This window comes from Heterocephalus glaber, unplaced genomic scaffold, assembly GCF_053883595.1.
Source record: "Heterocephalus glaber isolate CG9 unplaced genomic scaffold, H.glaber_assembly_v1.0 deba00001687, whole genome shotgun sequence".
Lineage (NCBI taxonomy): Eukaryota > Metazoa > Chordata > Mammalia > Rodentia > Bathyergidae > Heterocephalus > Heterocephalus glaber.
Window position 1 is genome coordinate 5,018,849 of NW_028258412.1, and position 25,082 is coordinate 5,043,930.

Here is a 25,082-nt window from a genome sequence, read left to right on the forward strand (position 1 = left end):
GTCCAGGCTTTCAACTCACTATGTAGCCCAGGCTGGCCTCAAACTCACAGCTATCCTCCTGCCTCAGCCTCCTGAGTGGTGGGATCACAGGAGTGTACCACCATGCCTGGCTTTAAAATTTTAATAATTACTTTTGTCCTTGTGCATTTGAGTATCTGTTGTTATAAGTAAATAAGCCCAACTATTTTCTCCATTATCCTTAAAAGATGGAAGTCGTCTATTTACCAAATAAAATGATAGTAATTTATAACCATCTCAAGTGGAGAGAATATAAAGATTTAAAAAGTTACGAATATCAGAATTTTGTTTTGATAAATGTCCAAATCAGAGTTTATATTCAATGACTAGTAAAATTCTATTATTGACAGCCATGAAACTATGGGAATTAGCAAGTAAATGCAATTTGAGGATGATTGACCTAGTTTGTTAGGTTTTTGTTTTGGTTTGGTTTGGGGGTTTTTTCTGGTATAGAGGATTAAACCCAGGGTGTGATGCATGCTAGCTAGGCAAGTAAGTAAGCAAGCTCTCAATCACTGAGCTATAACTCCAGCTTTTTTTTTTTTTTTGAGAGTGTTTCACTAAGTGATCTTGGAATCCTCTTGCCTCAGCCTCCCAAGTAGCTGTGATTATAGACATGTGCCATCATGACCATCAGCCTATCCTTTCTCAAAAGTCTCAGCAAGATACAAAAAACTAAAAACTGGGAACTGGAATGTTTTTAAATGTGCAGAAGTGATTCTGGATATGGTTTTAGTATAGCTCATTCAAGTTTTTAAAAAGATAGGCCCAAGTAAGTAGTCTTTGTACTATATTTTCCAAACTGAAGGAACAATGTTTTGCATGATCTTAATAGGTATTCAAGAGGTACACAAAATACTTTGATTCCAAATAATTCTGAAAGGAAGAAGACAGTGGCTAAGCCTGCAAATTTGAGAGCCAGACTAGCAGGGTTCCAATTACAGATCTAACAAGCTTATTAGCTTGTTACATTCACATCCTCCCTCTTTGTTAGTTATTTAACCTTTCTGTACTTTGCCTCTTCCTCAAAATAGGCAAAGTAATAGTATCCACTTCATAGAGGTTTTTGAATAGTAAATGAATTAACATCTGTGAACCACTTAGCTATTGCCAGGCACATATTAACTGCTTAATAAGGTTTTTTTGGGGGGGGGAGGGGTATGGCGGGGATCCAACTCAGGACTTTGCACTTTCGAGGCAGGCATGGGTACCACTGAGCTAAATCCCCAGCCCAATACCTCAATAATTATAACAATAATTATTCTTAATGGGAAACATTGAACATGTTTATTACTGGAGACTCACAATATACATTAGCATTTTAAAGGCTCTACAGAAGGCCTGCAGAACAAAGTCTGTTTTCCTACAAATTAGTAAAAAATATTTGCAACTGATGATCAAGAACCAACTAATTGGGCTGGGGATTTAGCTCAGTGGTTCCACTGCGCAAGATCCCGAGTTCGATCCTTGGTACCAAAAAAAAAGAGAATCAACTAATCCTGGGCTGGAGATTTAGCTCAGTGGCACCACACCTGCCTGGCAAGCGTAAGGTCCTGAGTTTGATCGACGGTTCCGCAAAAAAAAAACATTGGCTGTAATCCCATCTACTTGAGAGGCTGAGGCAAGAAGATTGCAGGTTCTGGGCCAAATCTGAGCAACTTAGCAAAATCTTGTCTCTTAAAAAGGGGAGAGAGGGGGTTAGGGATTTAACTCAGTGGTGCCGAGCCTGCCTCACAGGCACAAGGTCCTGAGTTCAATCCCTGGTACCAGAAAATAAAGGGGTGGGGGTGGCTGGAGGTATAACTCACTGGTAGAATGTTTGCCTAGCATATGTAAAGCCCTAGAATCCAACCCCTAACATGGCAGAAAACACAGCTAAAAGTCTTTACATCCTAAGAAGTCTTTTCCAAGATGTGGGTGAGGAATTTCTCCCAAATTATTTAGTTTTCCCATTTTCCCCAAAATTGTTTGACCACAGAATACCTTTTCAAAGAAGCCTATTAAGATCATTTTATGGAAGAATTTGGAAGTGTTCATCAGTTTGCCCCAAGGACTGGGCATTTATTGGAAAGATGGCAATTTAATGGCAATTCTGTTACAGTTTGGTCTTGTAAGAGCTGCTGACCTCTTGTGGTTTATCTAGTTCTTAGACTCATATTAGCTTCTCCAAATTTCTTTACAACTGCCCACAAAGCTCTGAACTCTGTCCAGTAGGTCTTGCGATGAAGATGGAAATGTTCTGTATTTGTACTGTTCAGTTTGGTAGCCACTAATTACCATGTGTGACTATTGAGCACTTGCATCTGAGGAGCTGAATCTTTAATTTCATTTAATTTAATTTGGTAAAATAAAAATTTAAATAGTCACATAGAGCTGGTCACTACCATATTGGACAGTGCAGCTTTAAGCAACTGAAGACCCATTTACTTCTCTTACCTTACATACTTTTACTTTCTACTCCCTCTGCACTTACACTGGCCTCTTTACTGATCCTTAAACATGCCTGGCCTCATTGACTTTATTTTGTTTTCTTCTAGATACTTAATCTCATAACTACCTGCATGCCAACTTCTTTACTTTTTTATGATTAGTCACACTTTGATCAGGTGTTTGATCATAAGTCTGTTCAGTTGCAGCATGGAGAGGAGGATTCCCCACCTCACAGGGCTTTGCAATGCATAAGGAACTGCCTATGCTTCCCTTTCACAAATGGACTCAGGTTTGGTTTAGTTTTAACAAGCAGTTTATATAGTCTAAATTTCTATCTCCAGTCCATAAGAGTATACCTGGCACATACATAATCTTACCATATTCTAGCTAAGAAGTTTCTGCCTAACATAAGGCTACATAACTTTTCCTGTTTTCTTCTAGGAGTTTTAGCTCCCACTTTTTTTCTTTCCCCAGTCTTACTCCCTTTATTCTACTGTCAGCCCACCTGGCTCCACTGTAGGGTACAGGGTGACTCATTTGTTTTAATGTTTCTTTGTTCTGATTTTTTTTAGTATGAATCAAACTTTTAAATTATTTTTCTCACTTTTAATTTTTTTACTCAATTTATAATTTTCTTAGTGATTATAACATGAATCCTTGACTTAATATGGCCTAACATAATTAATAGTTTCACTACTTGCCTGAGTCTAGTAGAATCTTAGAACCTCAATAAAGTGTGGTACATACACCAGTAACATTTACATTAGGACCTTATAAAATGCAGAATCTCATTCCTCTTTCTAAACCTACAGAATCACAATCTGCATTGTAATAAGATCCTTAAGTGACTTACATGTACATTTAGGTATGAAAAACACTTTATAGAAGTTTAGATTCATTTATTACCTCCTCATATAGTGTTATAAATATATTAAGCTCTAAATTGCACTTACTGTTTTATGTAGCTAATTTTCATTATATTTACTCTTTCCAGTATTGTTCATTCCCTCCTGCTTCTGTCTGGGGTGGTGTTCTTTCAGTACTTCCTTCAACATTTCTTTAGTATGGGCCTGCTATTGATGAATTTCCACAATTTTTGAGGAAATTTTTATTTATCTTATTAAAAATTGAGATAATTCATATACCATAAAATTCACCATTTCAAAGTATATTGGCTATTTCTCCCTTCAGATCTTTTAATATTTTTTATTTAGGTACCCTGATGTTGAGTAAATATGTATTTATGATCATTATACTCTCTAGATGAATAGTCCCTTTTATCATTACATCATGACTTTTGTCACTTGTTACAGTTTTTGACTTAATCTATTTTGTCTGATATAAGTAAAGGTATTTCCACTCTTTTTTGGTTTACATTTGTATAGAATATCTCTTTCTATCCCTTTGCTTTTCATTATAAGGGTATCTTTAAGGCTGAAATGATTCTCTTGTGGGAAGCATATAGTTGGGTCTTATTTTTTTCCAGCATCTGATTTTACTTATTTACTTATTTTGTCTTTATCACATTAATTATCACAGATTAACAGCCAGACTAACAGACCAAAAGACATATAAAACAATTATACTAAATCAAGATACAAACCCAGGTATGGTGGTGCACACCTGTAATCCCAGCACTAAGGAGGCTGAGGCAAGAAGATCATCATGAATTCAAGGCCAGCCATGGCTATCTAGTGAGTTCAAGGCCAGCCTGGATGGACTACATAGTGAGGCCCTATCTCAAAAGAAAAAAAAGATAAATCAAGGTACATTTTTAGATATACTACCCTTGCTGGATTACAATAACTGTTCTTCTCATTATCTGTCTTTTATTCGCTTAATATTATGGCCTCAAGGTACACTCATTTTCCTAAAAATGATTCTTTATGGCTGAGTAATACTCCATTGTATACAAATACATTTTTTAATCCATTCTTCTACTGATGGACATATAAGCTGCTTCCAAGATTTTGCTATAATGAATTGTGCTGCTATAAACATGGGTATGCACATATCACTATAATAGGACATCCTTAACTCGGGAAGATATCTAGATGGGAATAGTTCGGTCAAATGGAATTTCTAGTTTTCATTTTTTGAGGAATCCCCATACTGATTTCCATAGTGGCTGTACCAGTTTACACTTCCATCAACAATGAAGAAGAAGGGCCGGGGATTTAGCTCAGTGGTTTCGCCGCCTGTTGCACAAGCGCAAGGACCCAGGTTCGATCCCCGGTACTAAAAAAAAAAAAAATACAACAATGAAGAAGAGTTCTTTTTTTGTTATTGATTTTGTTCTTTTTTTTTTTTTTTTTGGTACCGGGGATTGAACTCAGGTCCTTGCACTTGAGAGGCAGGCAGTGGAGCCACTGAGCTAAATCCCTGGCCTGTTACTTGATTTCTTGAAGATGGCCCTTCTTTTTTGAGTGAGATAGACTCTCACAGGTGTTTTAATTTGCATTTCTTGAATGGCCAGTGATGTTGAACATTTTTTCATATTTGTATTGCTCAACTGTACTTTTTCATCTAGGAAGTGTCTATTCATTTCAGATGCCTATTTTTTACTGTTCTTTAAATTTGGAAGGTCTTTTTTGAGTTCTTTATCTATTATAGATGTTAGTCCTTTGTCTGAAGAGTAGCTTACAAAAATTTTTTCCCATTCTGTAGGTTGCCTCTTCACTCAGTAGGTAGTTTCCTTTGCTGTGCAGAAGCTTTTTAATTTGATGTGATCCGATTTTTTGATTCTTGGTATTACCTCTTGTGCAACTGGGGTTCTGTTCAGAAAGTCTTTGCCTGAATCTATGTCTTCAAGAGTTTTATCTTTTATCTTCTAGCAGATTGTTTCTATTTTTTTGCTTTTGTTTTCTGAGACAGAGTCTCACTATGTAATTCAGACTGAAATCACTTTTTAGCCCAGGCTGGCCTTGAACTCACAGCAATCCTCTTGCCTCAGCCTCCCAAGTGCTGGGATTACAGGCATACACCACACCTGGCTTGTTTCTGTTTTAATATTTCAATCTGTGATCCATTTTTTAGTTTAGTGCATGGTGAAAGATATGGATCTAGAGTAAATCCTTAGCATCTGGATAGCCAGTCTGCTCAGTACTGTTTGTTAAAGGGTCTACTTTCCTCCAGTGATAGTCTTTGGCCCATTTGTCAAAGATAAGGTAGCTGAGTGTGCCTGGAGTTGTTTCTGCATCCTCTATTCTGTTCATTGATCTGCAAGTCTGGTTTTTTGTCAATACCATGCTGTTTTTATCACTGTAGCTTTTTAGTATAATTTGAAGTCCAAGACTATGATGCCCCCGCCTTGCCCTTGTTGCCCATATTTATTTTTGCTATTCTAAGTCTCTTCTGGTTCCATATGAATTTTAGGATGGCTTTCTCTAGTTCTGTAAGGAATACTACTGGTATTTTGACTGGGACTATATTAAACCTGTATAAGACTTTTGGAAGTACTGCACGGCCACTCTGTTTTGTTTTGTTTTTTGGTACTGGGGATCGAACTCGGGACCTTGCGATTGCAAGGCAGGCAGCAGAACTGAGCTAAATCCCCAGTGCCATTTTGACTATATTGATTCTCCCTATCCAGGAACAGGTAATATCTTTCCATTATCTGATGCCCTCTTCAATCTCCTTTTTCAGAGTACTACAGTTTCAATTTTAGAGGTCTTTCACTTCCTTGGTTAGGTTAATTCCTAAGTACTTCATTTTTCTTGATGCTACTGTGAAAGGTATTTTTCCCTACATTCTATTTTGGTGAGTTTATTATTGGTGTACAGGAATGATAATTAATTTTTGAGTGTTGACCTTTTATCCTGCTATACTACTAAATTTGGTTATTAATTCTATGTCTTTTGGTGGAAGTTTTTCACATCTTCTATATAGAGGATCATGCCATCTGCAAATATTGATGATTCTTCCTTTCCTATCCATATCCCTTTTATTTCTCTCCCTTGTCTAATTATCCTAGCTAATGTTTCAAGAACTATATTGAACAGGAGTGGTGATAATGGACATCCTTGTCTTGTTTCTGATTCTAGAGGGAAAGCTTTCAGCTTCTCTCCATTTAGTATGATGCTGGTCATTGATCTGTCATAGATGGCTTTTATCAGATTGAGATAAAGACCTTCTATACCTATGTTCTTCAGGGGTTTTTATCATGAATGGATGTTGGATTTGTCAAATGCTTTTTCTGTGTCTACTGAGATGATCATGTGATTTTTGGCCTTTCGTCTGTTTATGTGCTGTATTACATTTATTTATTTGCATATACTGAACCATCCCTGCATCCCTGGAATTAATCCTACTTGGTCATGATGTATGATCTTTTTGATTTGCTGCATTCTGTTCACTAGCATGTTACTGAGGATTTTTTTTTTCTATGTTCATTAAGGAGATTGGCCTGTAGTTTTCTTTTTCGGTTGGGTCTTTTTCTGGTTTTAGAATCAGGGTAATGCTTGCTTCCAGGAATGACTTTGGAAGTACTTCTTCCTTTCTGGATTTCATTATAGTCTGAGGAGGATTAACATTAGCTCTTCTCTAAATTTCCTGTAGAATCTGGCATGAATCCATTGAGAGCTGGGCTTTTCTTAGTTGGTGGGGGTTTTTTATTACTTCTTTAATTTCATTAACTGATACTGGATAATTCAGGATTTTTATATCTTCTTGGTTCAACTTTGGTAGTTCATATGTATCTAGGAATATATCCATTTCTTCTAAACTTTCCATTTTATTAGAGTACAGGTTCTCAAAGTACCAATGATTTTCTGGATTTTGGCAGAACCCACTGTGATTTCACTTTGTTCATTTCAAATTGCATGGATATGGGTCTTTTCTTTCCTTCTTTTGGAAGACTGATAAGGGTTTATTTTGTTTATTCTTTCAAAGAATCAACTCTTCTACTCATTGATTCTTTGCATTGCTTTTTATTCTCAATTTCATTAATTTCTGCTCTGATTATCACTTCTCGGCCTTTTGGCTAAGATCACGTGTAATTTCTGCTCTGATCTTTGTAATTTCCTTCCTCATACTGGCTTTGGATTTGGTTTGTTTTTCTAGGATCTTAAGATGCATCATTACGCTATGTATTTGAGCTGGCTCTGTTTTTTTGATGTGGGAATTCAGCACTATAAACTTCCCTCCTAGGACTACTTTCATTGTGTTCCATCAGTTCCCATATGCCCTACTAGCCTTATCATTTGAATGTAGGAACTTTCTACTTTCTTCCTTAATTTCCGCTGTAATCTACTGACTATTTAAGAGGATACTACAGTTTATCCCCTTGGAGTAGTGGTCCAGAGTTTATGACCTCAGTCAGTCATTTGCAGATTTTTCCTTATAACCTAACTAATAATTGTTCAGGGAAACCTCCGCAATTTCATGGAAACTGAAAATATCCTCTAGTTTTTTGGCGCGAAGTTCCCAAGTAGTCAATCTGAGAGGTTACTCAGTTCTTGTTGCTGACTGGCTGCTGTCCTCTAACCCATCTCTAGCAGATGCATCAGCACTCCCACAGCATAATAAGTTGCTGTACTACATGTAGCTGTCTTGAATGTTCTCAAGTGTTGTTTTTCTTAAAGCCCAAAGATGCCCAAGATGCCGCCAAAATGCTCTGCATATTCTCAGCCTTCTGGCAATGAACCTAAGTGCCAGAAGAAGTTTAAGACACTCCATGAGATGGTTGAACCACTCTACAGTATTTTTATTAAATTACAGTACTGTATATAGTATTTTATTCAATTAAATTACATAACTGCAGGAGATATAGCATATTTAGGGTTTAAACTATAAAAATCATTTTTCTGACCATATCTGAAATTCATGGTTTTTCACAATTCGCAGGTGCTCTAGGAACGTAACCCCCACAAATCATGGGGGTCCACTGTACATCCTTTAAAAAAAGAGAAACCTGTGGATTTAGCTCAGTGGTTCCACGCCTGCCTGACAAGCGCAAGGTCCTGAGTTCAATGCCTATATCAAACAAAGAGAGAGAGAAGTTATCCCAAATTTGTCACTTCAACCATCCCCAGTGGCAGCAAATCCTTAGGTAAGAAGTAGAAAATAATGGTTCCTCTCTAAGCTGAATATTCCAAATTCTCTCAACTCTTTATCACATGGTCTAGTCATGTTTTAAGATGTTCTCTGGTTAACTATTTTTCCGAAAAAAATAATACAAAAAATTTAGTTCCTAAAAATAAATTCAAACTCAGGATAAAAGAGAAACAGCAGCTTTCTAGACTATACATAGTGGATTATATTCATTAGCTTCTCAGTTACTGAATATAGTTAATTCGTGTTAAGCTTACAGATAACCTCAAAATTTTTTCCCATAAATTAACTTTATTCATATGCATTTGAACTTAAATCCAGAACCTCACTTAGAAATGATGAATTTTGTCTTGATTTATCAATATATTCAAGTCCTGAGACCACGCTTGTGTGCCAGACATTTACTAAAGATTGGACATAGCCGGGGATTTAGCTCAGTGGTTTCGCCACCTGCTGTGCAAGCCCAAGGACCCAAGTGCGATCCCCGGTACCAAAAAAAAAAAAAAAAAAAGATTGGACATAAAAATAAATAAATACATAAAAAGAAGAAAATAGACAGTCTATCCTATAAATCACACACACACCTTGGTGGTTTTATCATATTGCAATATCTCTCTGAATCCTAATTCTTTCAATATATTATCTTTTCATCTCATATTTATATAAACTATAAATCTAATAATATATCTAATAATATATAATTCATGCCTTCATCAAGGAAACAGTGTACTGTTATGTAAGATTAGATATAAAAATATAGAGTCCCACATATTGGTACAGACTCCCTGCAAGTTTCTATCACCTCTATGATAATCTAATTAATCTACAAGATTTATAGTGTCCATAAGATTATCATGGGATACTCTGTCAAATTATATAGGGAAAAGTCAAGATACACTGTGTCATCCTAGAATTACCCTTTCAAGAAAAGGTAATAACAATTTCTTATGTGAATCCATAATGACTCCTAATCATTATCACCTCTGTCTCTATCAGTTAGGATTCAGTGAGAAGACAGAAACCACACCAGTTATTTGAAAAAAGAGAATTTAATAGGAAGTTTTGTTAACTGAGTTTGTAGTTTTTAAGTACATAGGTAAAGGGGCAAAAAAAGAACTCCAAGGAATCTCCGACATAGTAACTGCAGGAAGCACCTACCAATCCCTAGAGCAGGGCTAACAAAAGCTTAGGGGAGGGGCTCAGAGAACTCAAATAGGGGCTTCTGGTCAGGTATTGCTTAGTTGGTGCTGGTGTCTCTGCTTTCCAAGGAGAGGCCTAATGGGCCTGGAATCCAGACCTCTAAAGGAGGGTGGTGGCTAGCTGGCACTAATGGTCTCTGAAGAAAGCTTGATGAAACTCGTCCTGGAAAAACTGCAAACTGGATCCAGCAACTGCTACAGGAGGGTACTGCTGCTGCAGAGATGAAGAAGTGTTATTAGAGCAGCACTCACAGGAATTGCAAGCAAAGAAGAAAAAGTCCCCACCCTCCTTTTCTACATCTTCAATCTTTCCTACTTGCAACAGAGAGCAGTTGGCAAAGTAGAAAAGTAGCTTGCAGAGTCTCAGTCCCACGATCACAGAGCAGAATAAACAAGATGGATTTGGCGCTAAGAGACAATAACTTAATTAGCAAAATACTTTCTGTCCTAAGTCACACAAACTATATCTGTTTAACAATCCACAATTGTGTCTAACACTTAACCATCTTTGCTACAACAAAAAGTCATATTTTAAAATTTGGGCCAGGGATTTAGCTCAGTGCTTTCGCCGCCTGCTGCACAAGTGCAAGGACCCGAGTTTGATCCCTGGTACAAAAAAAAAAAAAGAATAAAATTTATCTAGCATTAGTTCCTACTTAAAATAGTATAATGCATTAATTCATTTTAATTTTAACAACCTTATGAAGTAGATAACAGTAATATGCCACATTATAGATGGACATTAAGTGCAGAGAAGTTAAATACCTTGCCTAATGTCACAACAGTTGTAGAAAGTATTGAATTAAACATAGTCACACACAAAAGCCCATGCTTTTCCACTACATATGCTACAACGTAGTTTAAAGAAGCCTTTGAACACAATTTCCTTACATGGTTTTTAAAAGTTTACATCTGAATTCATATCCTATGGCTGTTATTACTGTGTTTAGATAGCCACTCAAAACCTAATGTGGTCGTAGGTGGGGCTTTTTTCAGAGATGGCTGAATCTAGAATGTGTGATGCTGGGATTGATTTATGCTGCAATGCTAGGATTAAGGGAGCTAGGATTAAGGGTGTGAGTGCCTGGATAAGATATAAGGGACAGAAAGTGGCTTGAACTTGCTGCTTACTGCCTTCTGCCTGCCCTGCTTTGCCATGGACTGTTTCTCCTCTGTGATGCCCTTCTGCCATGCCACCCTGCCTTGGAGCCAGCCAAATATGGACTGAAACCTCTACAACTGTGAGCCAAATAAACCTTTCCTCCTTTAACTTTGGGTGTCAGGTATTTTGTCTCAGCAATGAGAAAAAGTAACTAAGACACTGGAAAATGAAATTCTCACACATGGACAGAATTTTGAACTCTCTGCTGAGAACATCCAACCTGGTAACATGTTTCTGGTGCCCTAAGCAATAAAGAACATGGGCAGAATAAAGGCAATTAAATCTTTCACTCATCAGCATGCTGATACACACCTGTAAGCCCAACACTCTGGGAGACTGAAGCAAGAGGATCAAAAATTCAAGCCCTGCTTGAGCAATTTAGCAGGATCTTGTCTCAAAAAACAAATTTTTTTTGAAAGGGGCTGGGAATGTCCAAAGGCCCTAGGTTCAATTCCACAAAAACAAAACAAAACAAAAAGACCATTCACGCTGCAAAATACAACTCCTGCTTCACTACTGTCCCATCCAGAAATCAGAAGTAAATCTATTCATGGTAGATATGTACAATTTATTTTATAAACGATTATTTCTATTGATCAAAGCTCAAAAATATGTAGGTTGAGAATATAAAATTTAAAATAGCCAGGCACAGTGGTAAACACATATAATCCCAGCTACCAGGGAGGTTGAAGTAGGAGGATCACATGAGCCCAGAAGTTCAGGCCAACCTGGACAACACAGCAAGACACTGGCTCTTAAGGGGGAAAAAAAAAATTAAAAATAGTCCATGAAGGCTGGGGATGCAGCTCAATGGCAGACCACTTGCCTAGCATGCGTAAGACCCTAGGTTCAATCCCCATCACTGCAATAATAATAATAATCAGTATCAAACATTCATCCTTTTGCTTGTTCATCTTAAGGACTGAAATTCTAGAATACTATGCCAACAAAACCTTAAACCTCAGAACAAAAACTAGATTTTGTTTGTTTTTTGGTACCGGGGATCGAACTCGGGTCCTTGCGTTTGCGCAGGTGGCGGCAAAAACACTGAGCTAAATCCCTGGCAAAACTAGATTTTTAACAAGATCTCCAGGGGAATAGCCTGTGTCATTTTCCAGAAATATCTAGTAGCAAAACACAGCTATAATTAATCACTGTTTAGTGATCATACAAATCAAAAAGTCTAGTACAATGATTAAGAGCAGTCTCTAGAATTAGAATACAGGGAACTTCCTAGCTGTGATTATTTTTCCCCCAGTACTAGAGATTGAACCCAGGGCCTCTGTACTGAGCTGCATCCTCAGACCCTTTTATATATTTTTTAAGACATGGTCTCACTAAGTCACAAAGGCTGAGTTCAAACTTGGGATCCTACTACCTCAGCCTCCCAGAGTGCTGGGATTATAGGCATGTGACACTACTCCTGGGTCTGACAAGGCTTTGAATGAAAAAGCCTTACAATAGTAAGGACACATCACTGAAGATGTAATCTAGCCAAAAATATTTAATCTGAATCCATCAAGTCTTTATACAGCTTTTATTTTATAAGGACCCAGATGAATAAGATAAATTATATCACATGGAAAACTACCAGAAAAATGCAGAAAGTAGGACATTCTGCAGGACAACTGGTCTGGTCTCTGCAATAAATGTCATGTAATATGTCATAAAAAAAAGAGACCATACCAGATTAAAAGAGGCTTGGATATTAAGGCACAGTCATGGATTATATATTGATTAGACACACAACAGTTTTAAAGAGCATTTTTGGGTTGATTGAAAAATTCTGGATATTATCTGGAAATGTAATAAGAAATTTACTTAAATGGGAAGTGAGGCAGATCACTGACAAAGGTGGGGGAGACACAAGTTTCAAAACAGTATGTTTACTATATAAACTAGCAACTCCACTCTTTTAAGTATTTACTCCCTCTCCTGAAAAATAAAAAAAACATGAAATACACAAAGATTTGTATGTGAATGTTCATAGCACTTCTAATAATTGCTAAAAATTGAAAACCACCCAAATGTTCAACAATTTGTGGGTAGATTACAAACTGTATTTACATACATACAATGGAGTAGTATTGAAAAATAAAATGGAATGATCTATTGCTATTAACTGTGGTGGTGACTATATACAACTGTATATACTTGTCAGAACTTATAGAACTATAACTTTTGTTTTATATAAGTTATAACTAAAAGCTGATTTTAATTATAACTAAATTTAAGATACTTTGTACAGTTTTATTTTAGTTAAAATGCTAATATATATTTGGGTTATATGTGTAAATATTGTTAGAAAGATGCACTGAAAAGTTCCAGAGGGCTATACATGAAGATACTGGTAGTAATCATTGGGCACTGGTATTGTTACGGGTTTATGGGAGCTTTTTGTTTCTATTTTCTAATTTTATACAGTGTGCATGTATAATTTTCATAATAATAAGATTTTTTAAATAAGGATCAGCTTTGATTTTAAAAAAATTTTTCTCATATAAATGTCCATGGGTTATCTATTTGTGGAACTGTGTTTTATATTTACATAGTAAATAATTACTTTCTTTGGCTTACATTAAATACACTTTCAATGTACAGGATATATCCCAAGCATCATATTTGTATCACATTGTGTTTCTTCTCTTATAAAACAACAATCCACCTCAGGTAATGAAGAGATCCCAAAATTAAAATACTTCTAAGTTTAAGTTCAAACATCAGGCTTTCTCTCTAACCAAACTTATAAAAATTAGTAGTAATTTTTAAAAAATAAGTGAAATAAATCAGACACACAAGCTTAAATATTACATGATTTCTTTTATATGAGATGCCCCAATTATGAATAAAGAGCAAAATAAAAGATAAATAACAGGAAGTAGGGAGATAGGTCTTTCTCAAATGGGAAGAGATCAAGTGATGGAAGGAGAGGGGAGGGAGGGGAGGGAAAGGGGATGAAAAAGGGAGTTAAGATGTGTATATGTACTAACTCAACACAGGGAATGTAAATACTGTATAGTGAAAACATACTAATAAAAAACAATATGGGAAAAAAACAAGAATTGTAAGCATCAAATTAATGAAAAAACAATGCTTCACATTTTAGGAGAAAAGTAGTGAAAAAGAAAACACTAAGTAAGAACTATAAGATAAAAATGAGTAGCTTTGAATCATATTTTTAATAATACTTAGAAAAACTGATATAGCAAATAATCCTACACAGCAACTTAGGTTTAGCACATTTTTATAATACTACCATGTCTTCTTTCACTGTTGCTCAAGAACTCACCAGATTTCCTCAGTCTATAGAAAAGTGATAGGGACAGGAAGAGGTTTGTGGTTTTTTCTTTCTGGGTTTTTTTTTTGGTGGGGGGAGTCTGTGGTTTTGAGGGTTTTCTGGGTTCTGTGGGGGTTTTTTCATTATTTTTTAACTTTGACACTGGCAAGGAGGATGTTTTTAGCTGGAGTAAGCAGAAGATAAACAATAAACATCAAATCCCTGCCATATTTAAGGCACTTCTAAAAATCTACCTACATTCTTTTAACTATTCTTTGGGATGGGTATCACTGTCCCATTATATATAAATGAGATTGTCAAAATGCATTACAGTTAAGATGTGTCAAGGCTCATACAACTACGTAGTAAGTAGCAGAGCCAAAACATAGCTAGCCTAGATCTGAGTCCAAGTTCACACTTAGGCTTTCAAAAACATTCTTCCTCATTAATTTTGAGTGGAAGATTTGAAACAAAATTGTAATAAACAAGTAAATGATGAAAAGATATATCCAAAACTCAACTGTATTTCTACCAAAAAAGCAGTATGAAAATTTAAAAGTAGTTCCATATATAATAACATGAAGTAGAATAAAGTATTCAGGAAGAATTGTTAAGTGTACACTGAAAACTATAAAATATCATTTAAAGGTCAAATTAACATGATCACTATAAAATCCCATTTACCCTTTTGTAGAAAAAAGCTGATTGATAAACTGATCCTAAAATCCATATGGAAATATAAGGGACCTAGATACCTAAATGATCTTGAAAAAGGATGAGTTACACTTATTTTTAATTTCAAAATTTTTTAAATTTAATTTTTAATTTCAAAATTTATTACAAAGCGGGCCGGGGATTTAGCTCAGTGGTTCCATCGCCTGCCTTGCGGCAAGGACCTGAGTTCAATCCCAGGTACCAAAAAAAAAAAAAATTTATTACAAAGCTATAGTAATCAAACAGTAGTCCTGCCATAAGGACAGATATATAGATCAAAACAATAAAATTCAGAGCCCAGAAATTACATATTGTCAATTCATTTTCAATAACAGTATAAAGACCATTAAATGGGGAAAAGTCTTTTCAATATATGGTGCTGACGGGAACCAGCACAAAGAATCAACAACTAGGATCTCATCTTATTAAAAAGCTTCTGCACTGCAAGAGAAACCACCAACAGAGCTGACAACCTACAATGTGGGGAAAAATGTTTAGCAGCTGTACCTTAGACAAAGGACTACTATCTAGAATATATAAAGAACTGAAAAAAATCAGACCCCTCAAATTCAAAGACCTAATTCAAAAATGGGCATCTGAAATCAACAGACATTTCTCAGACAAAGAAGTCAAAGCAGCAAATAAATATATGAAAAAATGTTTAACATCACTGGTCATTCAAGAGATGCAGATGAAAACAACACCGAGATTCCACCTCACCCCACAAAGAATGGCTGCTATCAAGAAATCAACCAATAAAAAAAAATTAAGTAAAAAAAAAGAAATCAACCTATAACAAATGCTGGCAAGGGTGTGGGGAGAAAGGAACCCTTCTCCACTGTAGGTGGGAGTGCAGACTGGTGCAACCACTGTGGAAATCAGTGTGAAGATACCTCAAAGAACTAGGGCTAGAGGTCCCATTTGACCCAGCCATTCCCCTGCTGGATATCTTCCCAAAAGAATTAAAAGAATCATACCACAGCGATATATATGTCATGTTTATAGTGGCACAGTTCATAATAGCTAAAGCTTGGAAACAGCCCAAGTGCCCATCAAATTGGAAACTGGATAAAGAAGATGTGTTTTTTTTTTAAAATGGAGTATTATTCAGCCATAAACAACAAGAAACTAGAGACATTTATAGCTAAATGGATGCATATTGAGGCGATACTCTTAAGTGAAATAAATAGGACACACATGTGTAAATACTGAATAGTTTCTCTAGTGTGAGAAACTGAAAGTGTAAATAAGGATTAAAATGATTAAAACGAATAATTGATAATTTGAAATAGGAAGAAAAGGTCCAAAGGTGTAGGGGTGGTGGGAGAGGAAAGAACGGAAAGGAAAAATTATGAGAAAAGAAAAAAATGGAAACAAAATCTATGTAAATAGGGAAGGGTGGAGGGAGTGAAGGGCGCCCAGGTAATGGGGAAAAAATAAGAACCAAGATACATCATGTACAGGTACAAGCACCCAATGATTAATGTAAACGTACTGTATACCTAAAATGTACCAATAAAAGAATTTAAGAAAGAAAAAAATATATATATGGTGCTGAAAAAACTGGAATCCATATGCAAAAGAGTGAATTTGGACCATTAACTCATACCATGTACAAAAATCAACTCAAAATGGATCAACACCCTAATTATAAGGGCCAGAAGCATACTTTTATTTTTTAAATTTTTTTGTTAATGTTTCCAGTACATAATGATTATATTCATCACAGGGAGCTGGTACATGGATATAACACATCTTTTTATTTCCTTTTCCTATTCCCCCCAAAAGCATAAACTTTTAGATGAAAACAGGAATAAATCTTCATAACCTTGGATTTGGCAATGGACTCAGGTATTACACCAAAAGTATGAGCAACAAAAGAAAAGCAGATAAACTGGACTTTACTGAAATTTAAAACTTTTTTTGCATCAAAGGATATTATCAAAAAATTGAAAGGATAAATTATAGAATGGGAAAAATATTTCAAATGTATATCTAATAAGGGTTTAATATTCAGAATATGTAAAAACTCCTACAATTTAGCAATAAAAAGGCAAACAGCCCAATTTAAAAACAGACCCCTAAAATAAAAGATTTGGATAGCCATTTCTCCAAAGAAGACATACAAATAGCCAACAAGCACAGGAAAACATACTCAAAATGCAAATCAATCCAAAATAAGATACTATTTCACACCTACAAAGATGGCTCAAGTTAAGAGACAGTAAGCCAGATGTAGTAGCCACCCTAGAGACTGAGACAGGAGGATCTTAAATTCAAGGCCAGTCTGTACAATTTAGCAAGATCCTGTCTCAAAAATAAATAAAAAGCACTGAGTGTAGCTCTGTGGTAAAGCACTGCAGGGTTCAATTCCAAGTACTAGAGGGGGACGGGGAGAAAAAGATGGACAGTAAAAAAGTATTGCCCAAGAGTAGAGAAATTACAACCTTCCTACATTGCTGGTGGGGCTGTAATATGAGGCTATACCTTAGAACACTATTTGCCAGTTCCTCAAAAGCTAAACAGAATTGGTATGTGACTCAGTATTCTGCTCCTAGTTTACCTGTGAAAAATGAAAACAGGTTCACATAAAAATTTGTATATAGTGCCAGGGATTTAGCTCAGTGGTTCCACCTCCTGCCTTGCAAGTGCAAGGTCCTGAGTTCAATCACCGGTACCAAAAAAAAAAATTTGTATACAAATGTTCATAGGACCATTATTCATAGTAGCCAAAAAATGAAAAAAAAAACCCACTTATCAATGGGTGAACAGATAAACAAGATCTACCATGTCCATTTAAAAGAATATTATTCAGCAATAAAAAGAAATGAAGTACTGATACATGCTATATCACGGATGAACTTTGAATATATTGTGCTAAGTGCAAAAAGACACTCACAAAAGACTATATAAGATTCCAATACATAAAATGTGCGGCTAAATTCACAGAAATTTAGAAAGTTGATCAGTTATATCCAGAGGTTGGGAGAAAGGGATAAAGTGACTGCTTATGAGTGATAGATTTCTTGTGGGGTGACAAAAGTAAGCTTTTTAAGCAGTAAGCGAAGCATGGTGACCAACACCTGCAATCCCAGCACTCGCTCAAGTTCGAGGCCAGCCTGACTACAAAGTTAGTTCAAGGCTAGCCTGAATTACATAGTGAGAGAACCTGTTTCAAAAAAAAAAAAAGCAGATAGTGGTAATGGTTGTACAACTCTGTGAGTATATTATAAGCCACAAAAATTATATACTGAAGGGGTTAATTTTATGGTAGGTAATTTATATCACAATAAAACTTTTTAAAGACTTTTTTTCTTTCACTATGTAATCCAGGCTGCCCTTAAACATGAAATCTTTCTGCCCTAGCCTCCCCACTGCTGGGATTAAGGTATACAACATCATATCCTGTTTAAAGCACTTTTTAAAAGGACAAATCAGCCAGGCATGGTGGTGCATGCCTGTAATCCCGGGAGTCAGAAGCAGGAGGAACACTGTACAAGTTCAAGGCTAGCCTGGGCTACACAATGAATTCAGGACCAATCTTAACTACATATCGAGACCCTGTCTCAAAAAACCAAATAAATAAATAAATAAAACTAAAAGACAGGGCTGGGGATTTAGCTCAGTAGTTTCGCTGCCTGCTGCACATGCGCTAGGACCCGAGTTTGATCCCCGGTACCAAAAAAAAAAAAGACAAATCCAGCTGGGTGTGGTGGCACCAGCCTACAATCCCAGGACTTTGGATAGGTGTGGGAGGAAGATCACAAGACTGAGTCCAGCCAGGGCAATTTAGTGACTTAGTGAGGCTCTGTCTCAAAATAGAAATAAAACAGGGCTGGGGATGTAGCAAAGGTCCTGGGTTCAATCCCCAGTACGGGGGGAAAAAAAAATCACATAAACAACAAAAACAGCACACTAAGAGACTACAGCACTTAATATTTCAATTTTTCTTCAGATGCAATCTCAACTCCAAAATTCTTTCTATATTTGTATACTTTGTTCAGTGGACAATCACCACCACCACACTACTGAAGTGAAACCAATTAAATGCAATTTGATTTTTTTTTTAAAAGCCTCTGAAATGTCAAACAATTCTCTTTTAGCAATGACTATGGACTAAGCATAAATCTCAGTTTCAGAATATCACAGAAAAACAACAAATACTCAGCAGTTTAAGCAAACTGTCAACTTACCTGAATAGAGGAAGTCATTTTTTGCTTTGACAAAAATGCAAATATTTACCTGCCTATCTGAAAGAAACAATCCTATAAGCCTCCTGTTCTCAAACGAAAATAAAGAAATATGCAGTTTAATTGAGAATTTTGTTTCAGAATTTTAACCTAAGATATACAAAGTTGATCTTTTATATTAACCAACACACACCCTGAAACATACTGAAACCCTGGCATTATAAACACTCACAAAAGTTAAATTTGGAGCTGAGAAAAATCACATATACAGTAAAGCTGATGGAGATAATGCTCTCACGAAGCTCCTGAAAATGTTTTAAGAGTTCCTATGCTGCAAACTCTAGTCATTAGTCTTCCTACAAATATTTACTAATCATCTACTACACTCCAGGCACCACGAAAGATACCATGGTGAGTTATAAACACAGCAGATCTCTGCTCTCAGGAAACTTACTCTCTACAAAGCTTGCCAAACTCGCCTAATCACAATTTCAAGAGTTTGTTAAAGATTCAAAAGCTGCTCCCCTCCTTTGAAGAGAGCCAGAGTTCACAGAGCTGGGTAAAGAGTACAGCCCATATTTTTATAAAGTGCTCCAGATTATTCCTATGACCTGAAAAAACTCAAGAGAGCCCAGTGCTCAGGGCCATCCCAACCCATCTGGCAGGAGCCCCTTTGGCTTAGCATCCTTCACTCTGACACACACCAAGCACCCTACGAAGACGAAGTGGATGGAAAGCTTTCTAGTATCACTCTGTGGTGAGCCACCAACAGCCATGCTGCCTCACGGGGACGGTGAGCTCGCTCCCTACCAAACCCACCTGGGAATGGCAGCACCTGAACCTCCCAAGCTGCGCTGACACCTGTCTCCCAGTGATTCCAATCTACAGCTTCCACAAGCCCGGTGCCCGGGTTCTACTCCAAGGGGGCGGGGTCGAGAAGGCGCGGCGGGCATTAGGCGCGGACAGTATACTGCCCCCCCCCGCGCGCGCGCACACTCCCGCGGAAACTGAGGCAGGCTGGCGCGCCCGAGATCGGGTCCCACCGCCTCACGGCCCGCGGCGGGGCTCGAACCCTGACGGCGAAGCGGCTTCCGCCTGGCGGGCACTCGTAAGCTGCTGAGGCCCGGCCCGGCTCGCACCGACGGAGTTTCACAAAGAAAGTCTCCCGGCCCGCGCCCCTCACGCACTCACCGGCGCCGGCGCCGGCGGAGACTCGGGCTCCCGCCGCCTGCGGCTCCGCGCCGGGGTCGACCCCGAGGTCGGCTCGGGCGCCAGCGGCACCAACTGCTCCATCCCCACGGGGCCGGACCGCGTCCGCCTCGAGCTAACGGTCCCGCCAGCTAGGCGCGCACACCGCTCCCGCGCGCCATGTTTCCGCCGTGCCGCGCGCCGCCGAGGCAACCCACACCGCACCCCCAATCGCGCACGCGCGCCCCCGCGGCTTCTACACTCGTATCGCGCACGCGCACGTTCGCCACGCCCCCTCCCGCGCGCTCCGCCTGGAGCCCTCTGGAGCAGGTCGCTGTTCCCTGCGTCGCGTTTACCCCCTCCGCGCCTGTCCGGGCAGGGCTAGAGAAGAAGTAGTTCCCCGCTCTGCGCCGCCGCCAGCCGCACTGCGACCCACCCCGGCTCAGCGGCCCCCCACCCCCACCCCCGGCTCAGCCCCTGGGCTCCATCCGCAGTCCCCCTCTGCTTCACCCCCAGCGCTGGGCCTCGGGCGAGGATCAGCCCTAGAAGTGCCGGGGGGAGGACGCCACTGAGTTGGTGAGATCCCGAGATCCTGCCTTGGAGTTGTGCAGACGCGTGCGCTAGTGTAGGTGCTACGATGAACGTCCGCAGCCTGGGCAGAGGCAGACTCAACCAAAAACCTGCATCTCACTCCTTGCGTGACTAGGGTCCTAGATCTTTGGTTTCTCCTACACCTGAGGACTCCGTGAAGTAATCCAGCACCACGCCTGGTACTTATCAGGAGGTCATCAGTTGACAGAACCTCTGAAGTAGTTTTAGTGGTTAAGAACCAAGGGCTCTCTAGAAAAGAATTCAAATCCTTCCTCCCTCTTGAAAACTGGGAAACTGAGCAGATCACTTGACCGAGCCATGAAGCCTTGATTTTTTACGTTTGCAAAGGGCAAAAGTGTGACAGTACTTCACAGGGTTGACCTGAGCTTTCAGGGAGATAAGTGTATGTATCCTCTCAATGCTGAGAGGATACATGCACTTCCCTCAGTACAATGCCTGGCACACACCAAGCTCTGCGAGATTCACTGGTGTAATCCCTGACCTATCCATCCAAGAGTCCTAAAAGTTTAATGAAAGAGGTTCTGCTCCCAAACCCTGTGGTATAATTAGCTGGGAGGGGTTCACTCAACCTTGGGGTTATGGGGTCTCTTTCTACCCACATCTTCACTTTTCCATTCTCAGCCCCAAACCTCTCTGAAAACCCTAAAATTGGCAGAGAAACAATAGCAGAGAACATTTTCCCTACTAGAGAAAACGTAAGTCTTCGAGAGTCTCTTGGAACTTGTAAATGGTTGCATTTATTAGTCTGGCCTTTTTCAGATCAATTGACACAAACCCCAACCTGGAGTAAAACAAAAAAGGGAACACACATGATCACGTAATTGAAAAGTGCTGAATGGTGCCTTGCTTCAGGCATAGCTGCATCCAGGAGTTCAACCCAAACTCAGTCTCTCATCTGTCTTGGGTCTTGTTTCCCATCTTCATATAGTTCTTTCCACATAGTGACCATGTAGCCCCTAGCTACATCTACACAACAAGGCAGAGGCTGTTTCCCAATACAGGTTGGGTGTTCCTTATCTGAAATGCTCACAAGTGTCTCGGATCTTTTTCTCTTTCTTTTTTTTTTTTTTCCTCTCCAGACAGGGTCTCATTGTGCAGTTCAGGCTGGCCTTGAACTTGCCAGCTATCCTCCAGCCTCAGCCTCCAGAGTAGTACTAGGATTACAGGCATGCACCACCATACAAGTCTCAGATTTGGTTTTGGAATATTTGCAAACACATAATGAGAAATGATGGGGGGAAACCCAAACTAAACATGAAAAATTCATTTATGTTTCATATATACCTTATTCCCACAGCTTCAAAATAATTTTATATACAGTAATATTTTTTTTTTTTGGTACCGGGGATCGAACTCGGATCCTGCCACTTGCAAGGCAGGCGGCGGAACCACTGAGCTAAATCCCCGGCCCCTATACAGTAATACTTTTAATAATTTTTTCATGCCAAGTTTCGTGATAAAGGATTTTCCACATGGCGTCAGTGCTCCAAGTTTGGGATTTTGAGGGGCCAGGGATTTAGCTCACCTGCCTCACAAGCAACCACAAAATCCGAGTTTGATCCCTGGTACAAAAAAAAAATGTTTTGGATTTTGGAGAATTTTGAATATTCAAATTAGGGATATTCAAGCTATAGTTCCAGCCAGAGTCCAGAGTTGACTTTCATTGGCCCCATGGGAGCCACGTGCCCATATCTGAGCCAGTCACCACAATCAGATTGGCTAGATATGACTAGTGTGTGTAAAGGAGTTGGGGTCCTTCCCTCCAGAAGAACATGGGAAGGACTGAGAAGAGGGATACCTCCCAGTGAAAAATAGGGATACAATTACCACATGAAGCACTGGGCAGAGGCTGACACAAATAAGAGCTATCTAGTGTGCCATTATGTAGGAATGCAGGGCATCCACTCCCGAGCTACCTGCCTGTTCTACAAAAGGGAGTGGCAGTTACTTTAGCCCCTGGGAAATGACCCTCCACCTCTGCTCCCACCACCCACCCCAGACTTGGCATTTCCCAAATCTGCTTACTCAAAGGCATCCTGAGGACAAGCACTCAAAAAAGAGCTGAAAAGATGCTACTTCTCTGCTGAAGCACTTTTTGCTTCGCTCTGGCTACATATGTGGCTCTTCCACTTTGAGATGAAGACTAACATTGAAGAATCCCTTGTCACATGCCAGGCACTTTGTGGAATCTTCCATTGACTCCTTACCAACAGCATAGAAGGTTGGTACTTATTGCATCCATTTTACAGATAAGGAAACAAAAGCTCAGCAATTTTTTTTTGGTACCAGGAATTGAACTCAGGTCCTTGAGCATGCACAGCAGGCAGGAAAACCACTGAGTTAAATCCCTGGCCCATCAGCAATTTTAAGTAACTTATCCAAAGCCAATATGAGGAAGCACAGAGCTGTTAGCACAATATTGTTCCCATCACTGATGTTGCCACCCCAGGTCCATTTGTTTGTTTCCGAGTCCTGTACCCACCTCCAGCTAGGTGGCCAGTGGGAGGAGTTCCATAGCAGAAGGAACTTCTAGGGAACCCCCTCCTTCAGCTTCTGTAGTCTCAGCTTTACTATTCCCCCATACCATGACTTCGTGAAATAAAGAAAAAAATTCCTCCCAAAACAAATCAGACTGAGTGCAAGCAGAGGAAGTCAATGCTGAGTGGTCCTAATCAGCAGTTGATGGCTCCCCTTTCATAAGGGCATCAGTCTCCTCTGACTTCTGTAACAAGTCATCACAAACCGGGTGGCTTAAAACAACACAAATTTATTTTCTTACAGTTCTACAGGTCAGAAAGCTGTAAAAGTAAAGGGCTGGTTGGTTCCTTCAGGGGTTCTCATGGGAAAATCCATTTCCTTGCCTTTTTCAGCCTCCAGTGGCCAGCTGTACTGTGGTGGGCCCTCCCTCCATTTTCAAAGCACATTATTCTGATTTCTGCCCAGTCAACACATCACTATCTGGGCTGATTCTTACTCCTCCTGGATTCCTCAAAAGATGCTTGCAATGACACTGGGCCCATGGGGTAAGACAGGAATAATGTTCCTGTCTCAAGAACCTTGATGACATCTGCAAAGTCCCTTCTGCCATGTAAAGTAAGATACTCCCAGGTATTAGGGAGTAGGGTGAGGGCCACTATTCAGTATACTGTGGCAGGTACCAGAGGGAGCAAATACAATATACTCTGGACACAGAATTGGTGAACTCTACTTCCACAGGGAAAATACTCTAAAAAAACCACAGCCTCATATTAAGTATTCAGATAAGCTAAAGCCCATTTAACTTGGAAATCTCAGCCTCATTCCTTTAAATACTCAAACCACCTAAATCCCTCAGAAAGCTTTCGTACCCATCCAACTGCCAATCACTAACCCGAGTGCCAAGTGCCAGGGGGAACAGCTGTGTGTTCTTGACTCAGTCGTGAATGCTGAGTGGCATCTGAACCTTGGTGCTCAATCCATGGCATAGCCAGTGAGTTACAGTGTGGTCTAGCACCAACCAGGCAGTTATAAGAGGCAAATCACAGCCAGGTGTGGTGGCATGTCTGTAATTCCAGCATTCTGGGAGGCTGAGGCAGGAGAATCACAAGTTAGATACCATTAATTTAGCAACATAGTGAGACCCTCACTAGAGGATGTGGCTCAGTGCAAAGGCATTGGGTTCAATCTCCAGTACTGAAAGGAGGGGGAAGGGGAAAGGATAGGATCAGTGGATCAAAAAGAGACAAAGAGGAGCCAGCCATTAGAACTATGTGCATAGCTTATAGCTGCCAGGCCCAGACATCCGTATTCCTGAAACAAATCCCTTCCTCTGAAATAACATGAGTGGGCTCCAACTTCCACAGATCAGCGGGCTATCCTGGCAGCCAGCCTACAGAAACTGAATGAACTTGATGGCCAGACAAGAAAGCAGTCCTTTTGGCAGTTCTTGCTCTTTATAACTGAACGGGCTGGCATTTAGAATTTAGACATCAGTCCTTTATGAGTTTTGTCAGTGTGAGTCAATATCCCTGAGTCTGAATATAAAACTGGGAAGACAACACTAGTTTTAGTCAGCAAGACCTGGGTTGGGTCCCCATGCTGCCACGTAGCAACTGTGATGCTGGAAAAGTTATCTTACTTCTCTAAGTCTGGGTTCCTCATCCATAAGATGAGGGCAGTTGAAGACCTAGCTTATAGGATCACTGTGAGGACAAGACCAGACAAAAGTAGGGTTTCCCAGAGACTAATCACTACTGGGTCAA

The 25,082-nt window shown here is 39.2% G+C and overlaps 1 protein-coding gene across 3 annotated transcripts in view; it reads right to left on the reverse strand.

Moving 5' to 3' along the window:
- Positions 1-20,481, reverse strand: part of Ttc28 (tetratricopeptide repeat domain 28) — a 710,286-nt gene extending 689,805 nt beyond the window's left edge. For all 3 annotated transcript variants that reach the window (XM_087198497.1, XM_087198496.1, XM_021257148.2), the window contains exon 1: positions 20,233-20,481. In XM_087198497.1, coding sequence (XP_087054623.1) covers positions 20,233-20,334 — 102 coding nt within the window. In that variant the 5' untranslated portion in view covers positions 20,335-20,481. The remainder of the gene's footprint in view (positions 1-20,232) is intronic.
- Positions 20,482-25,082: the final 4,601 nt, after the last annotated feature.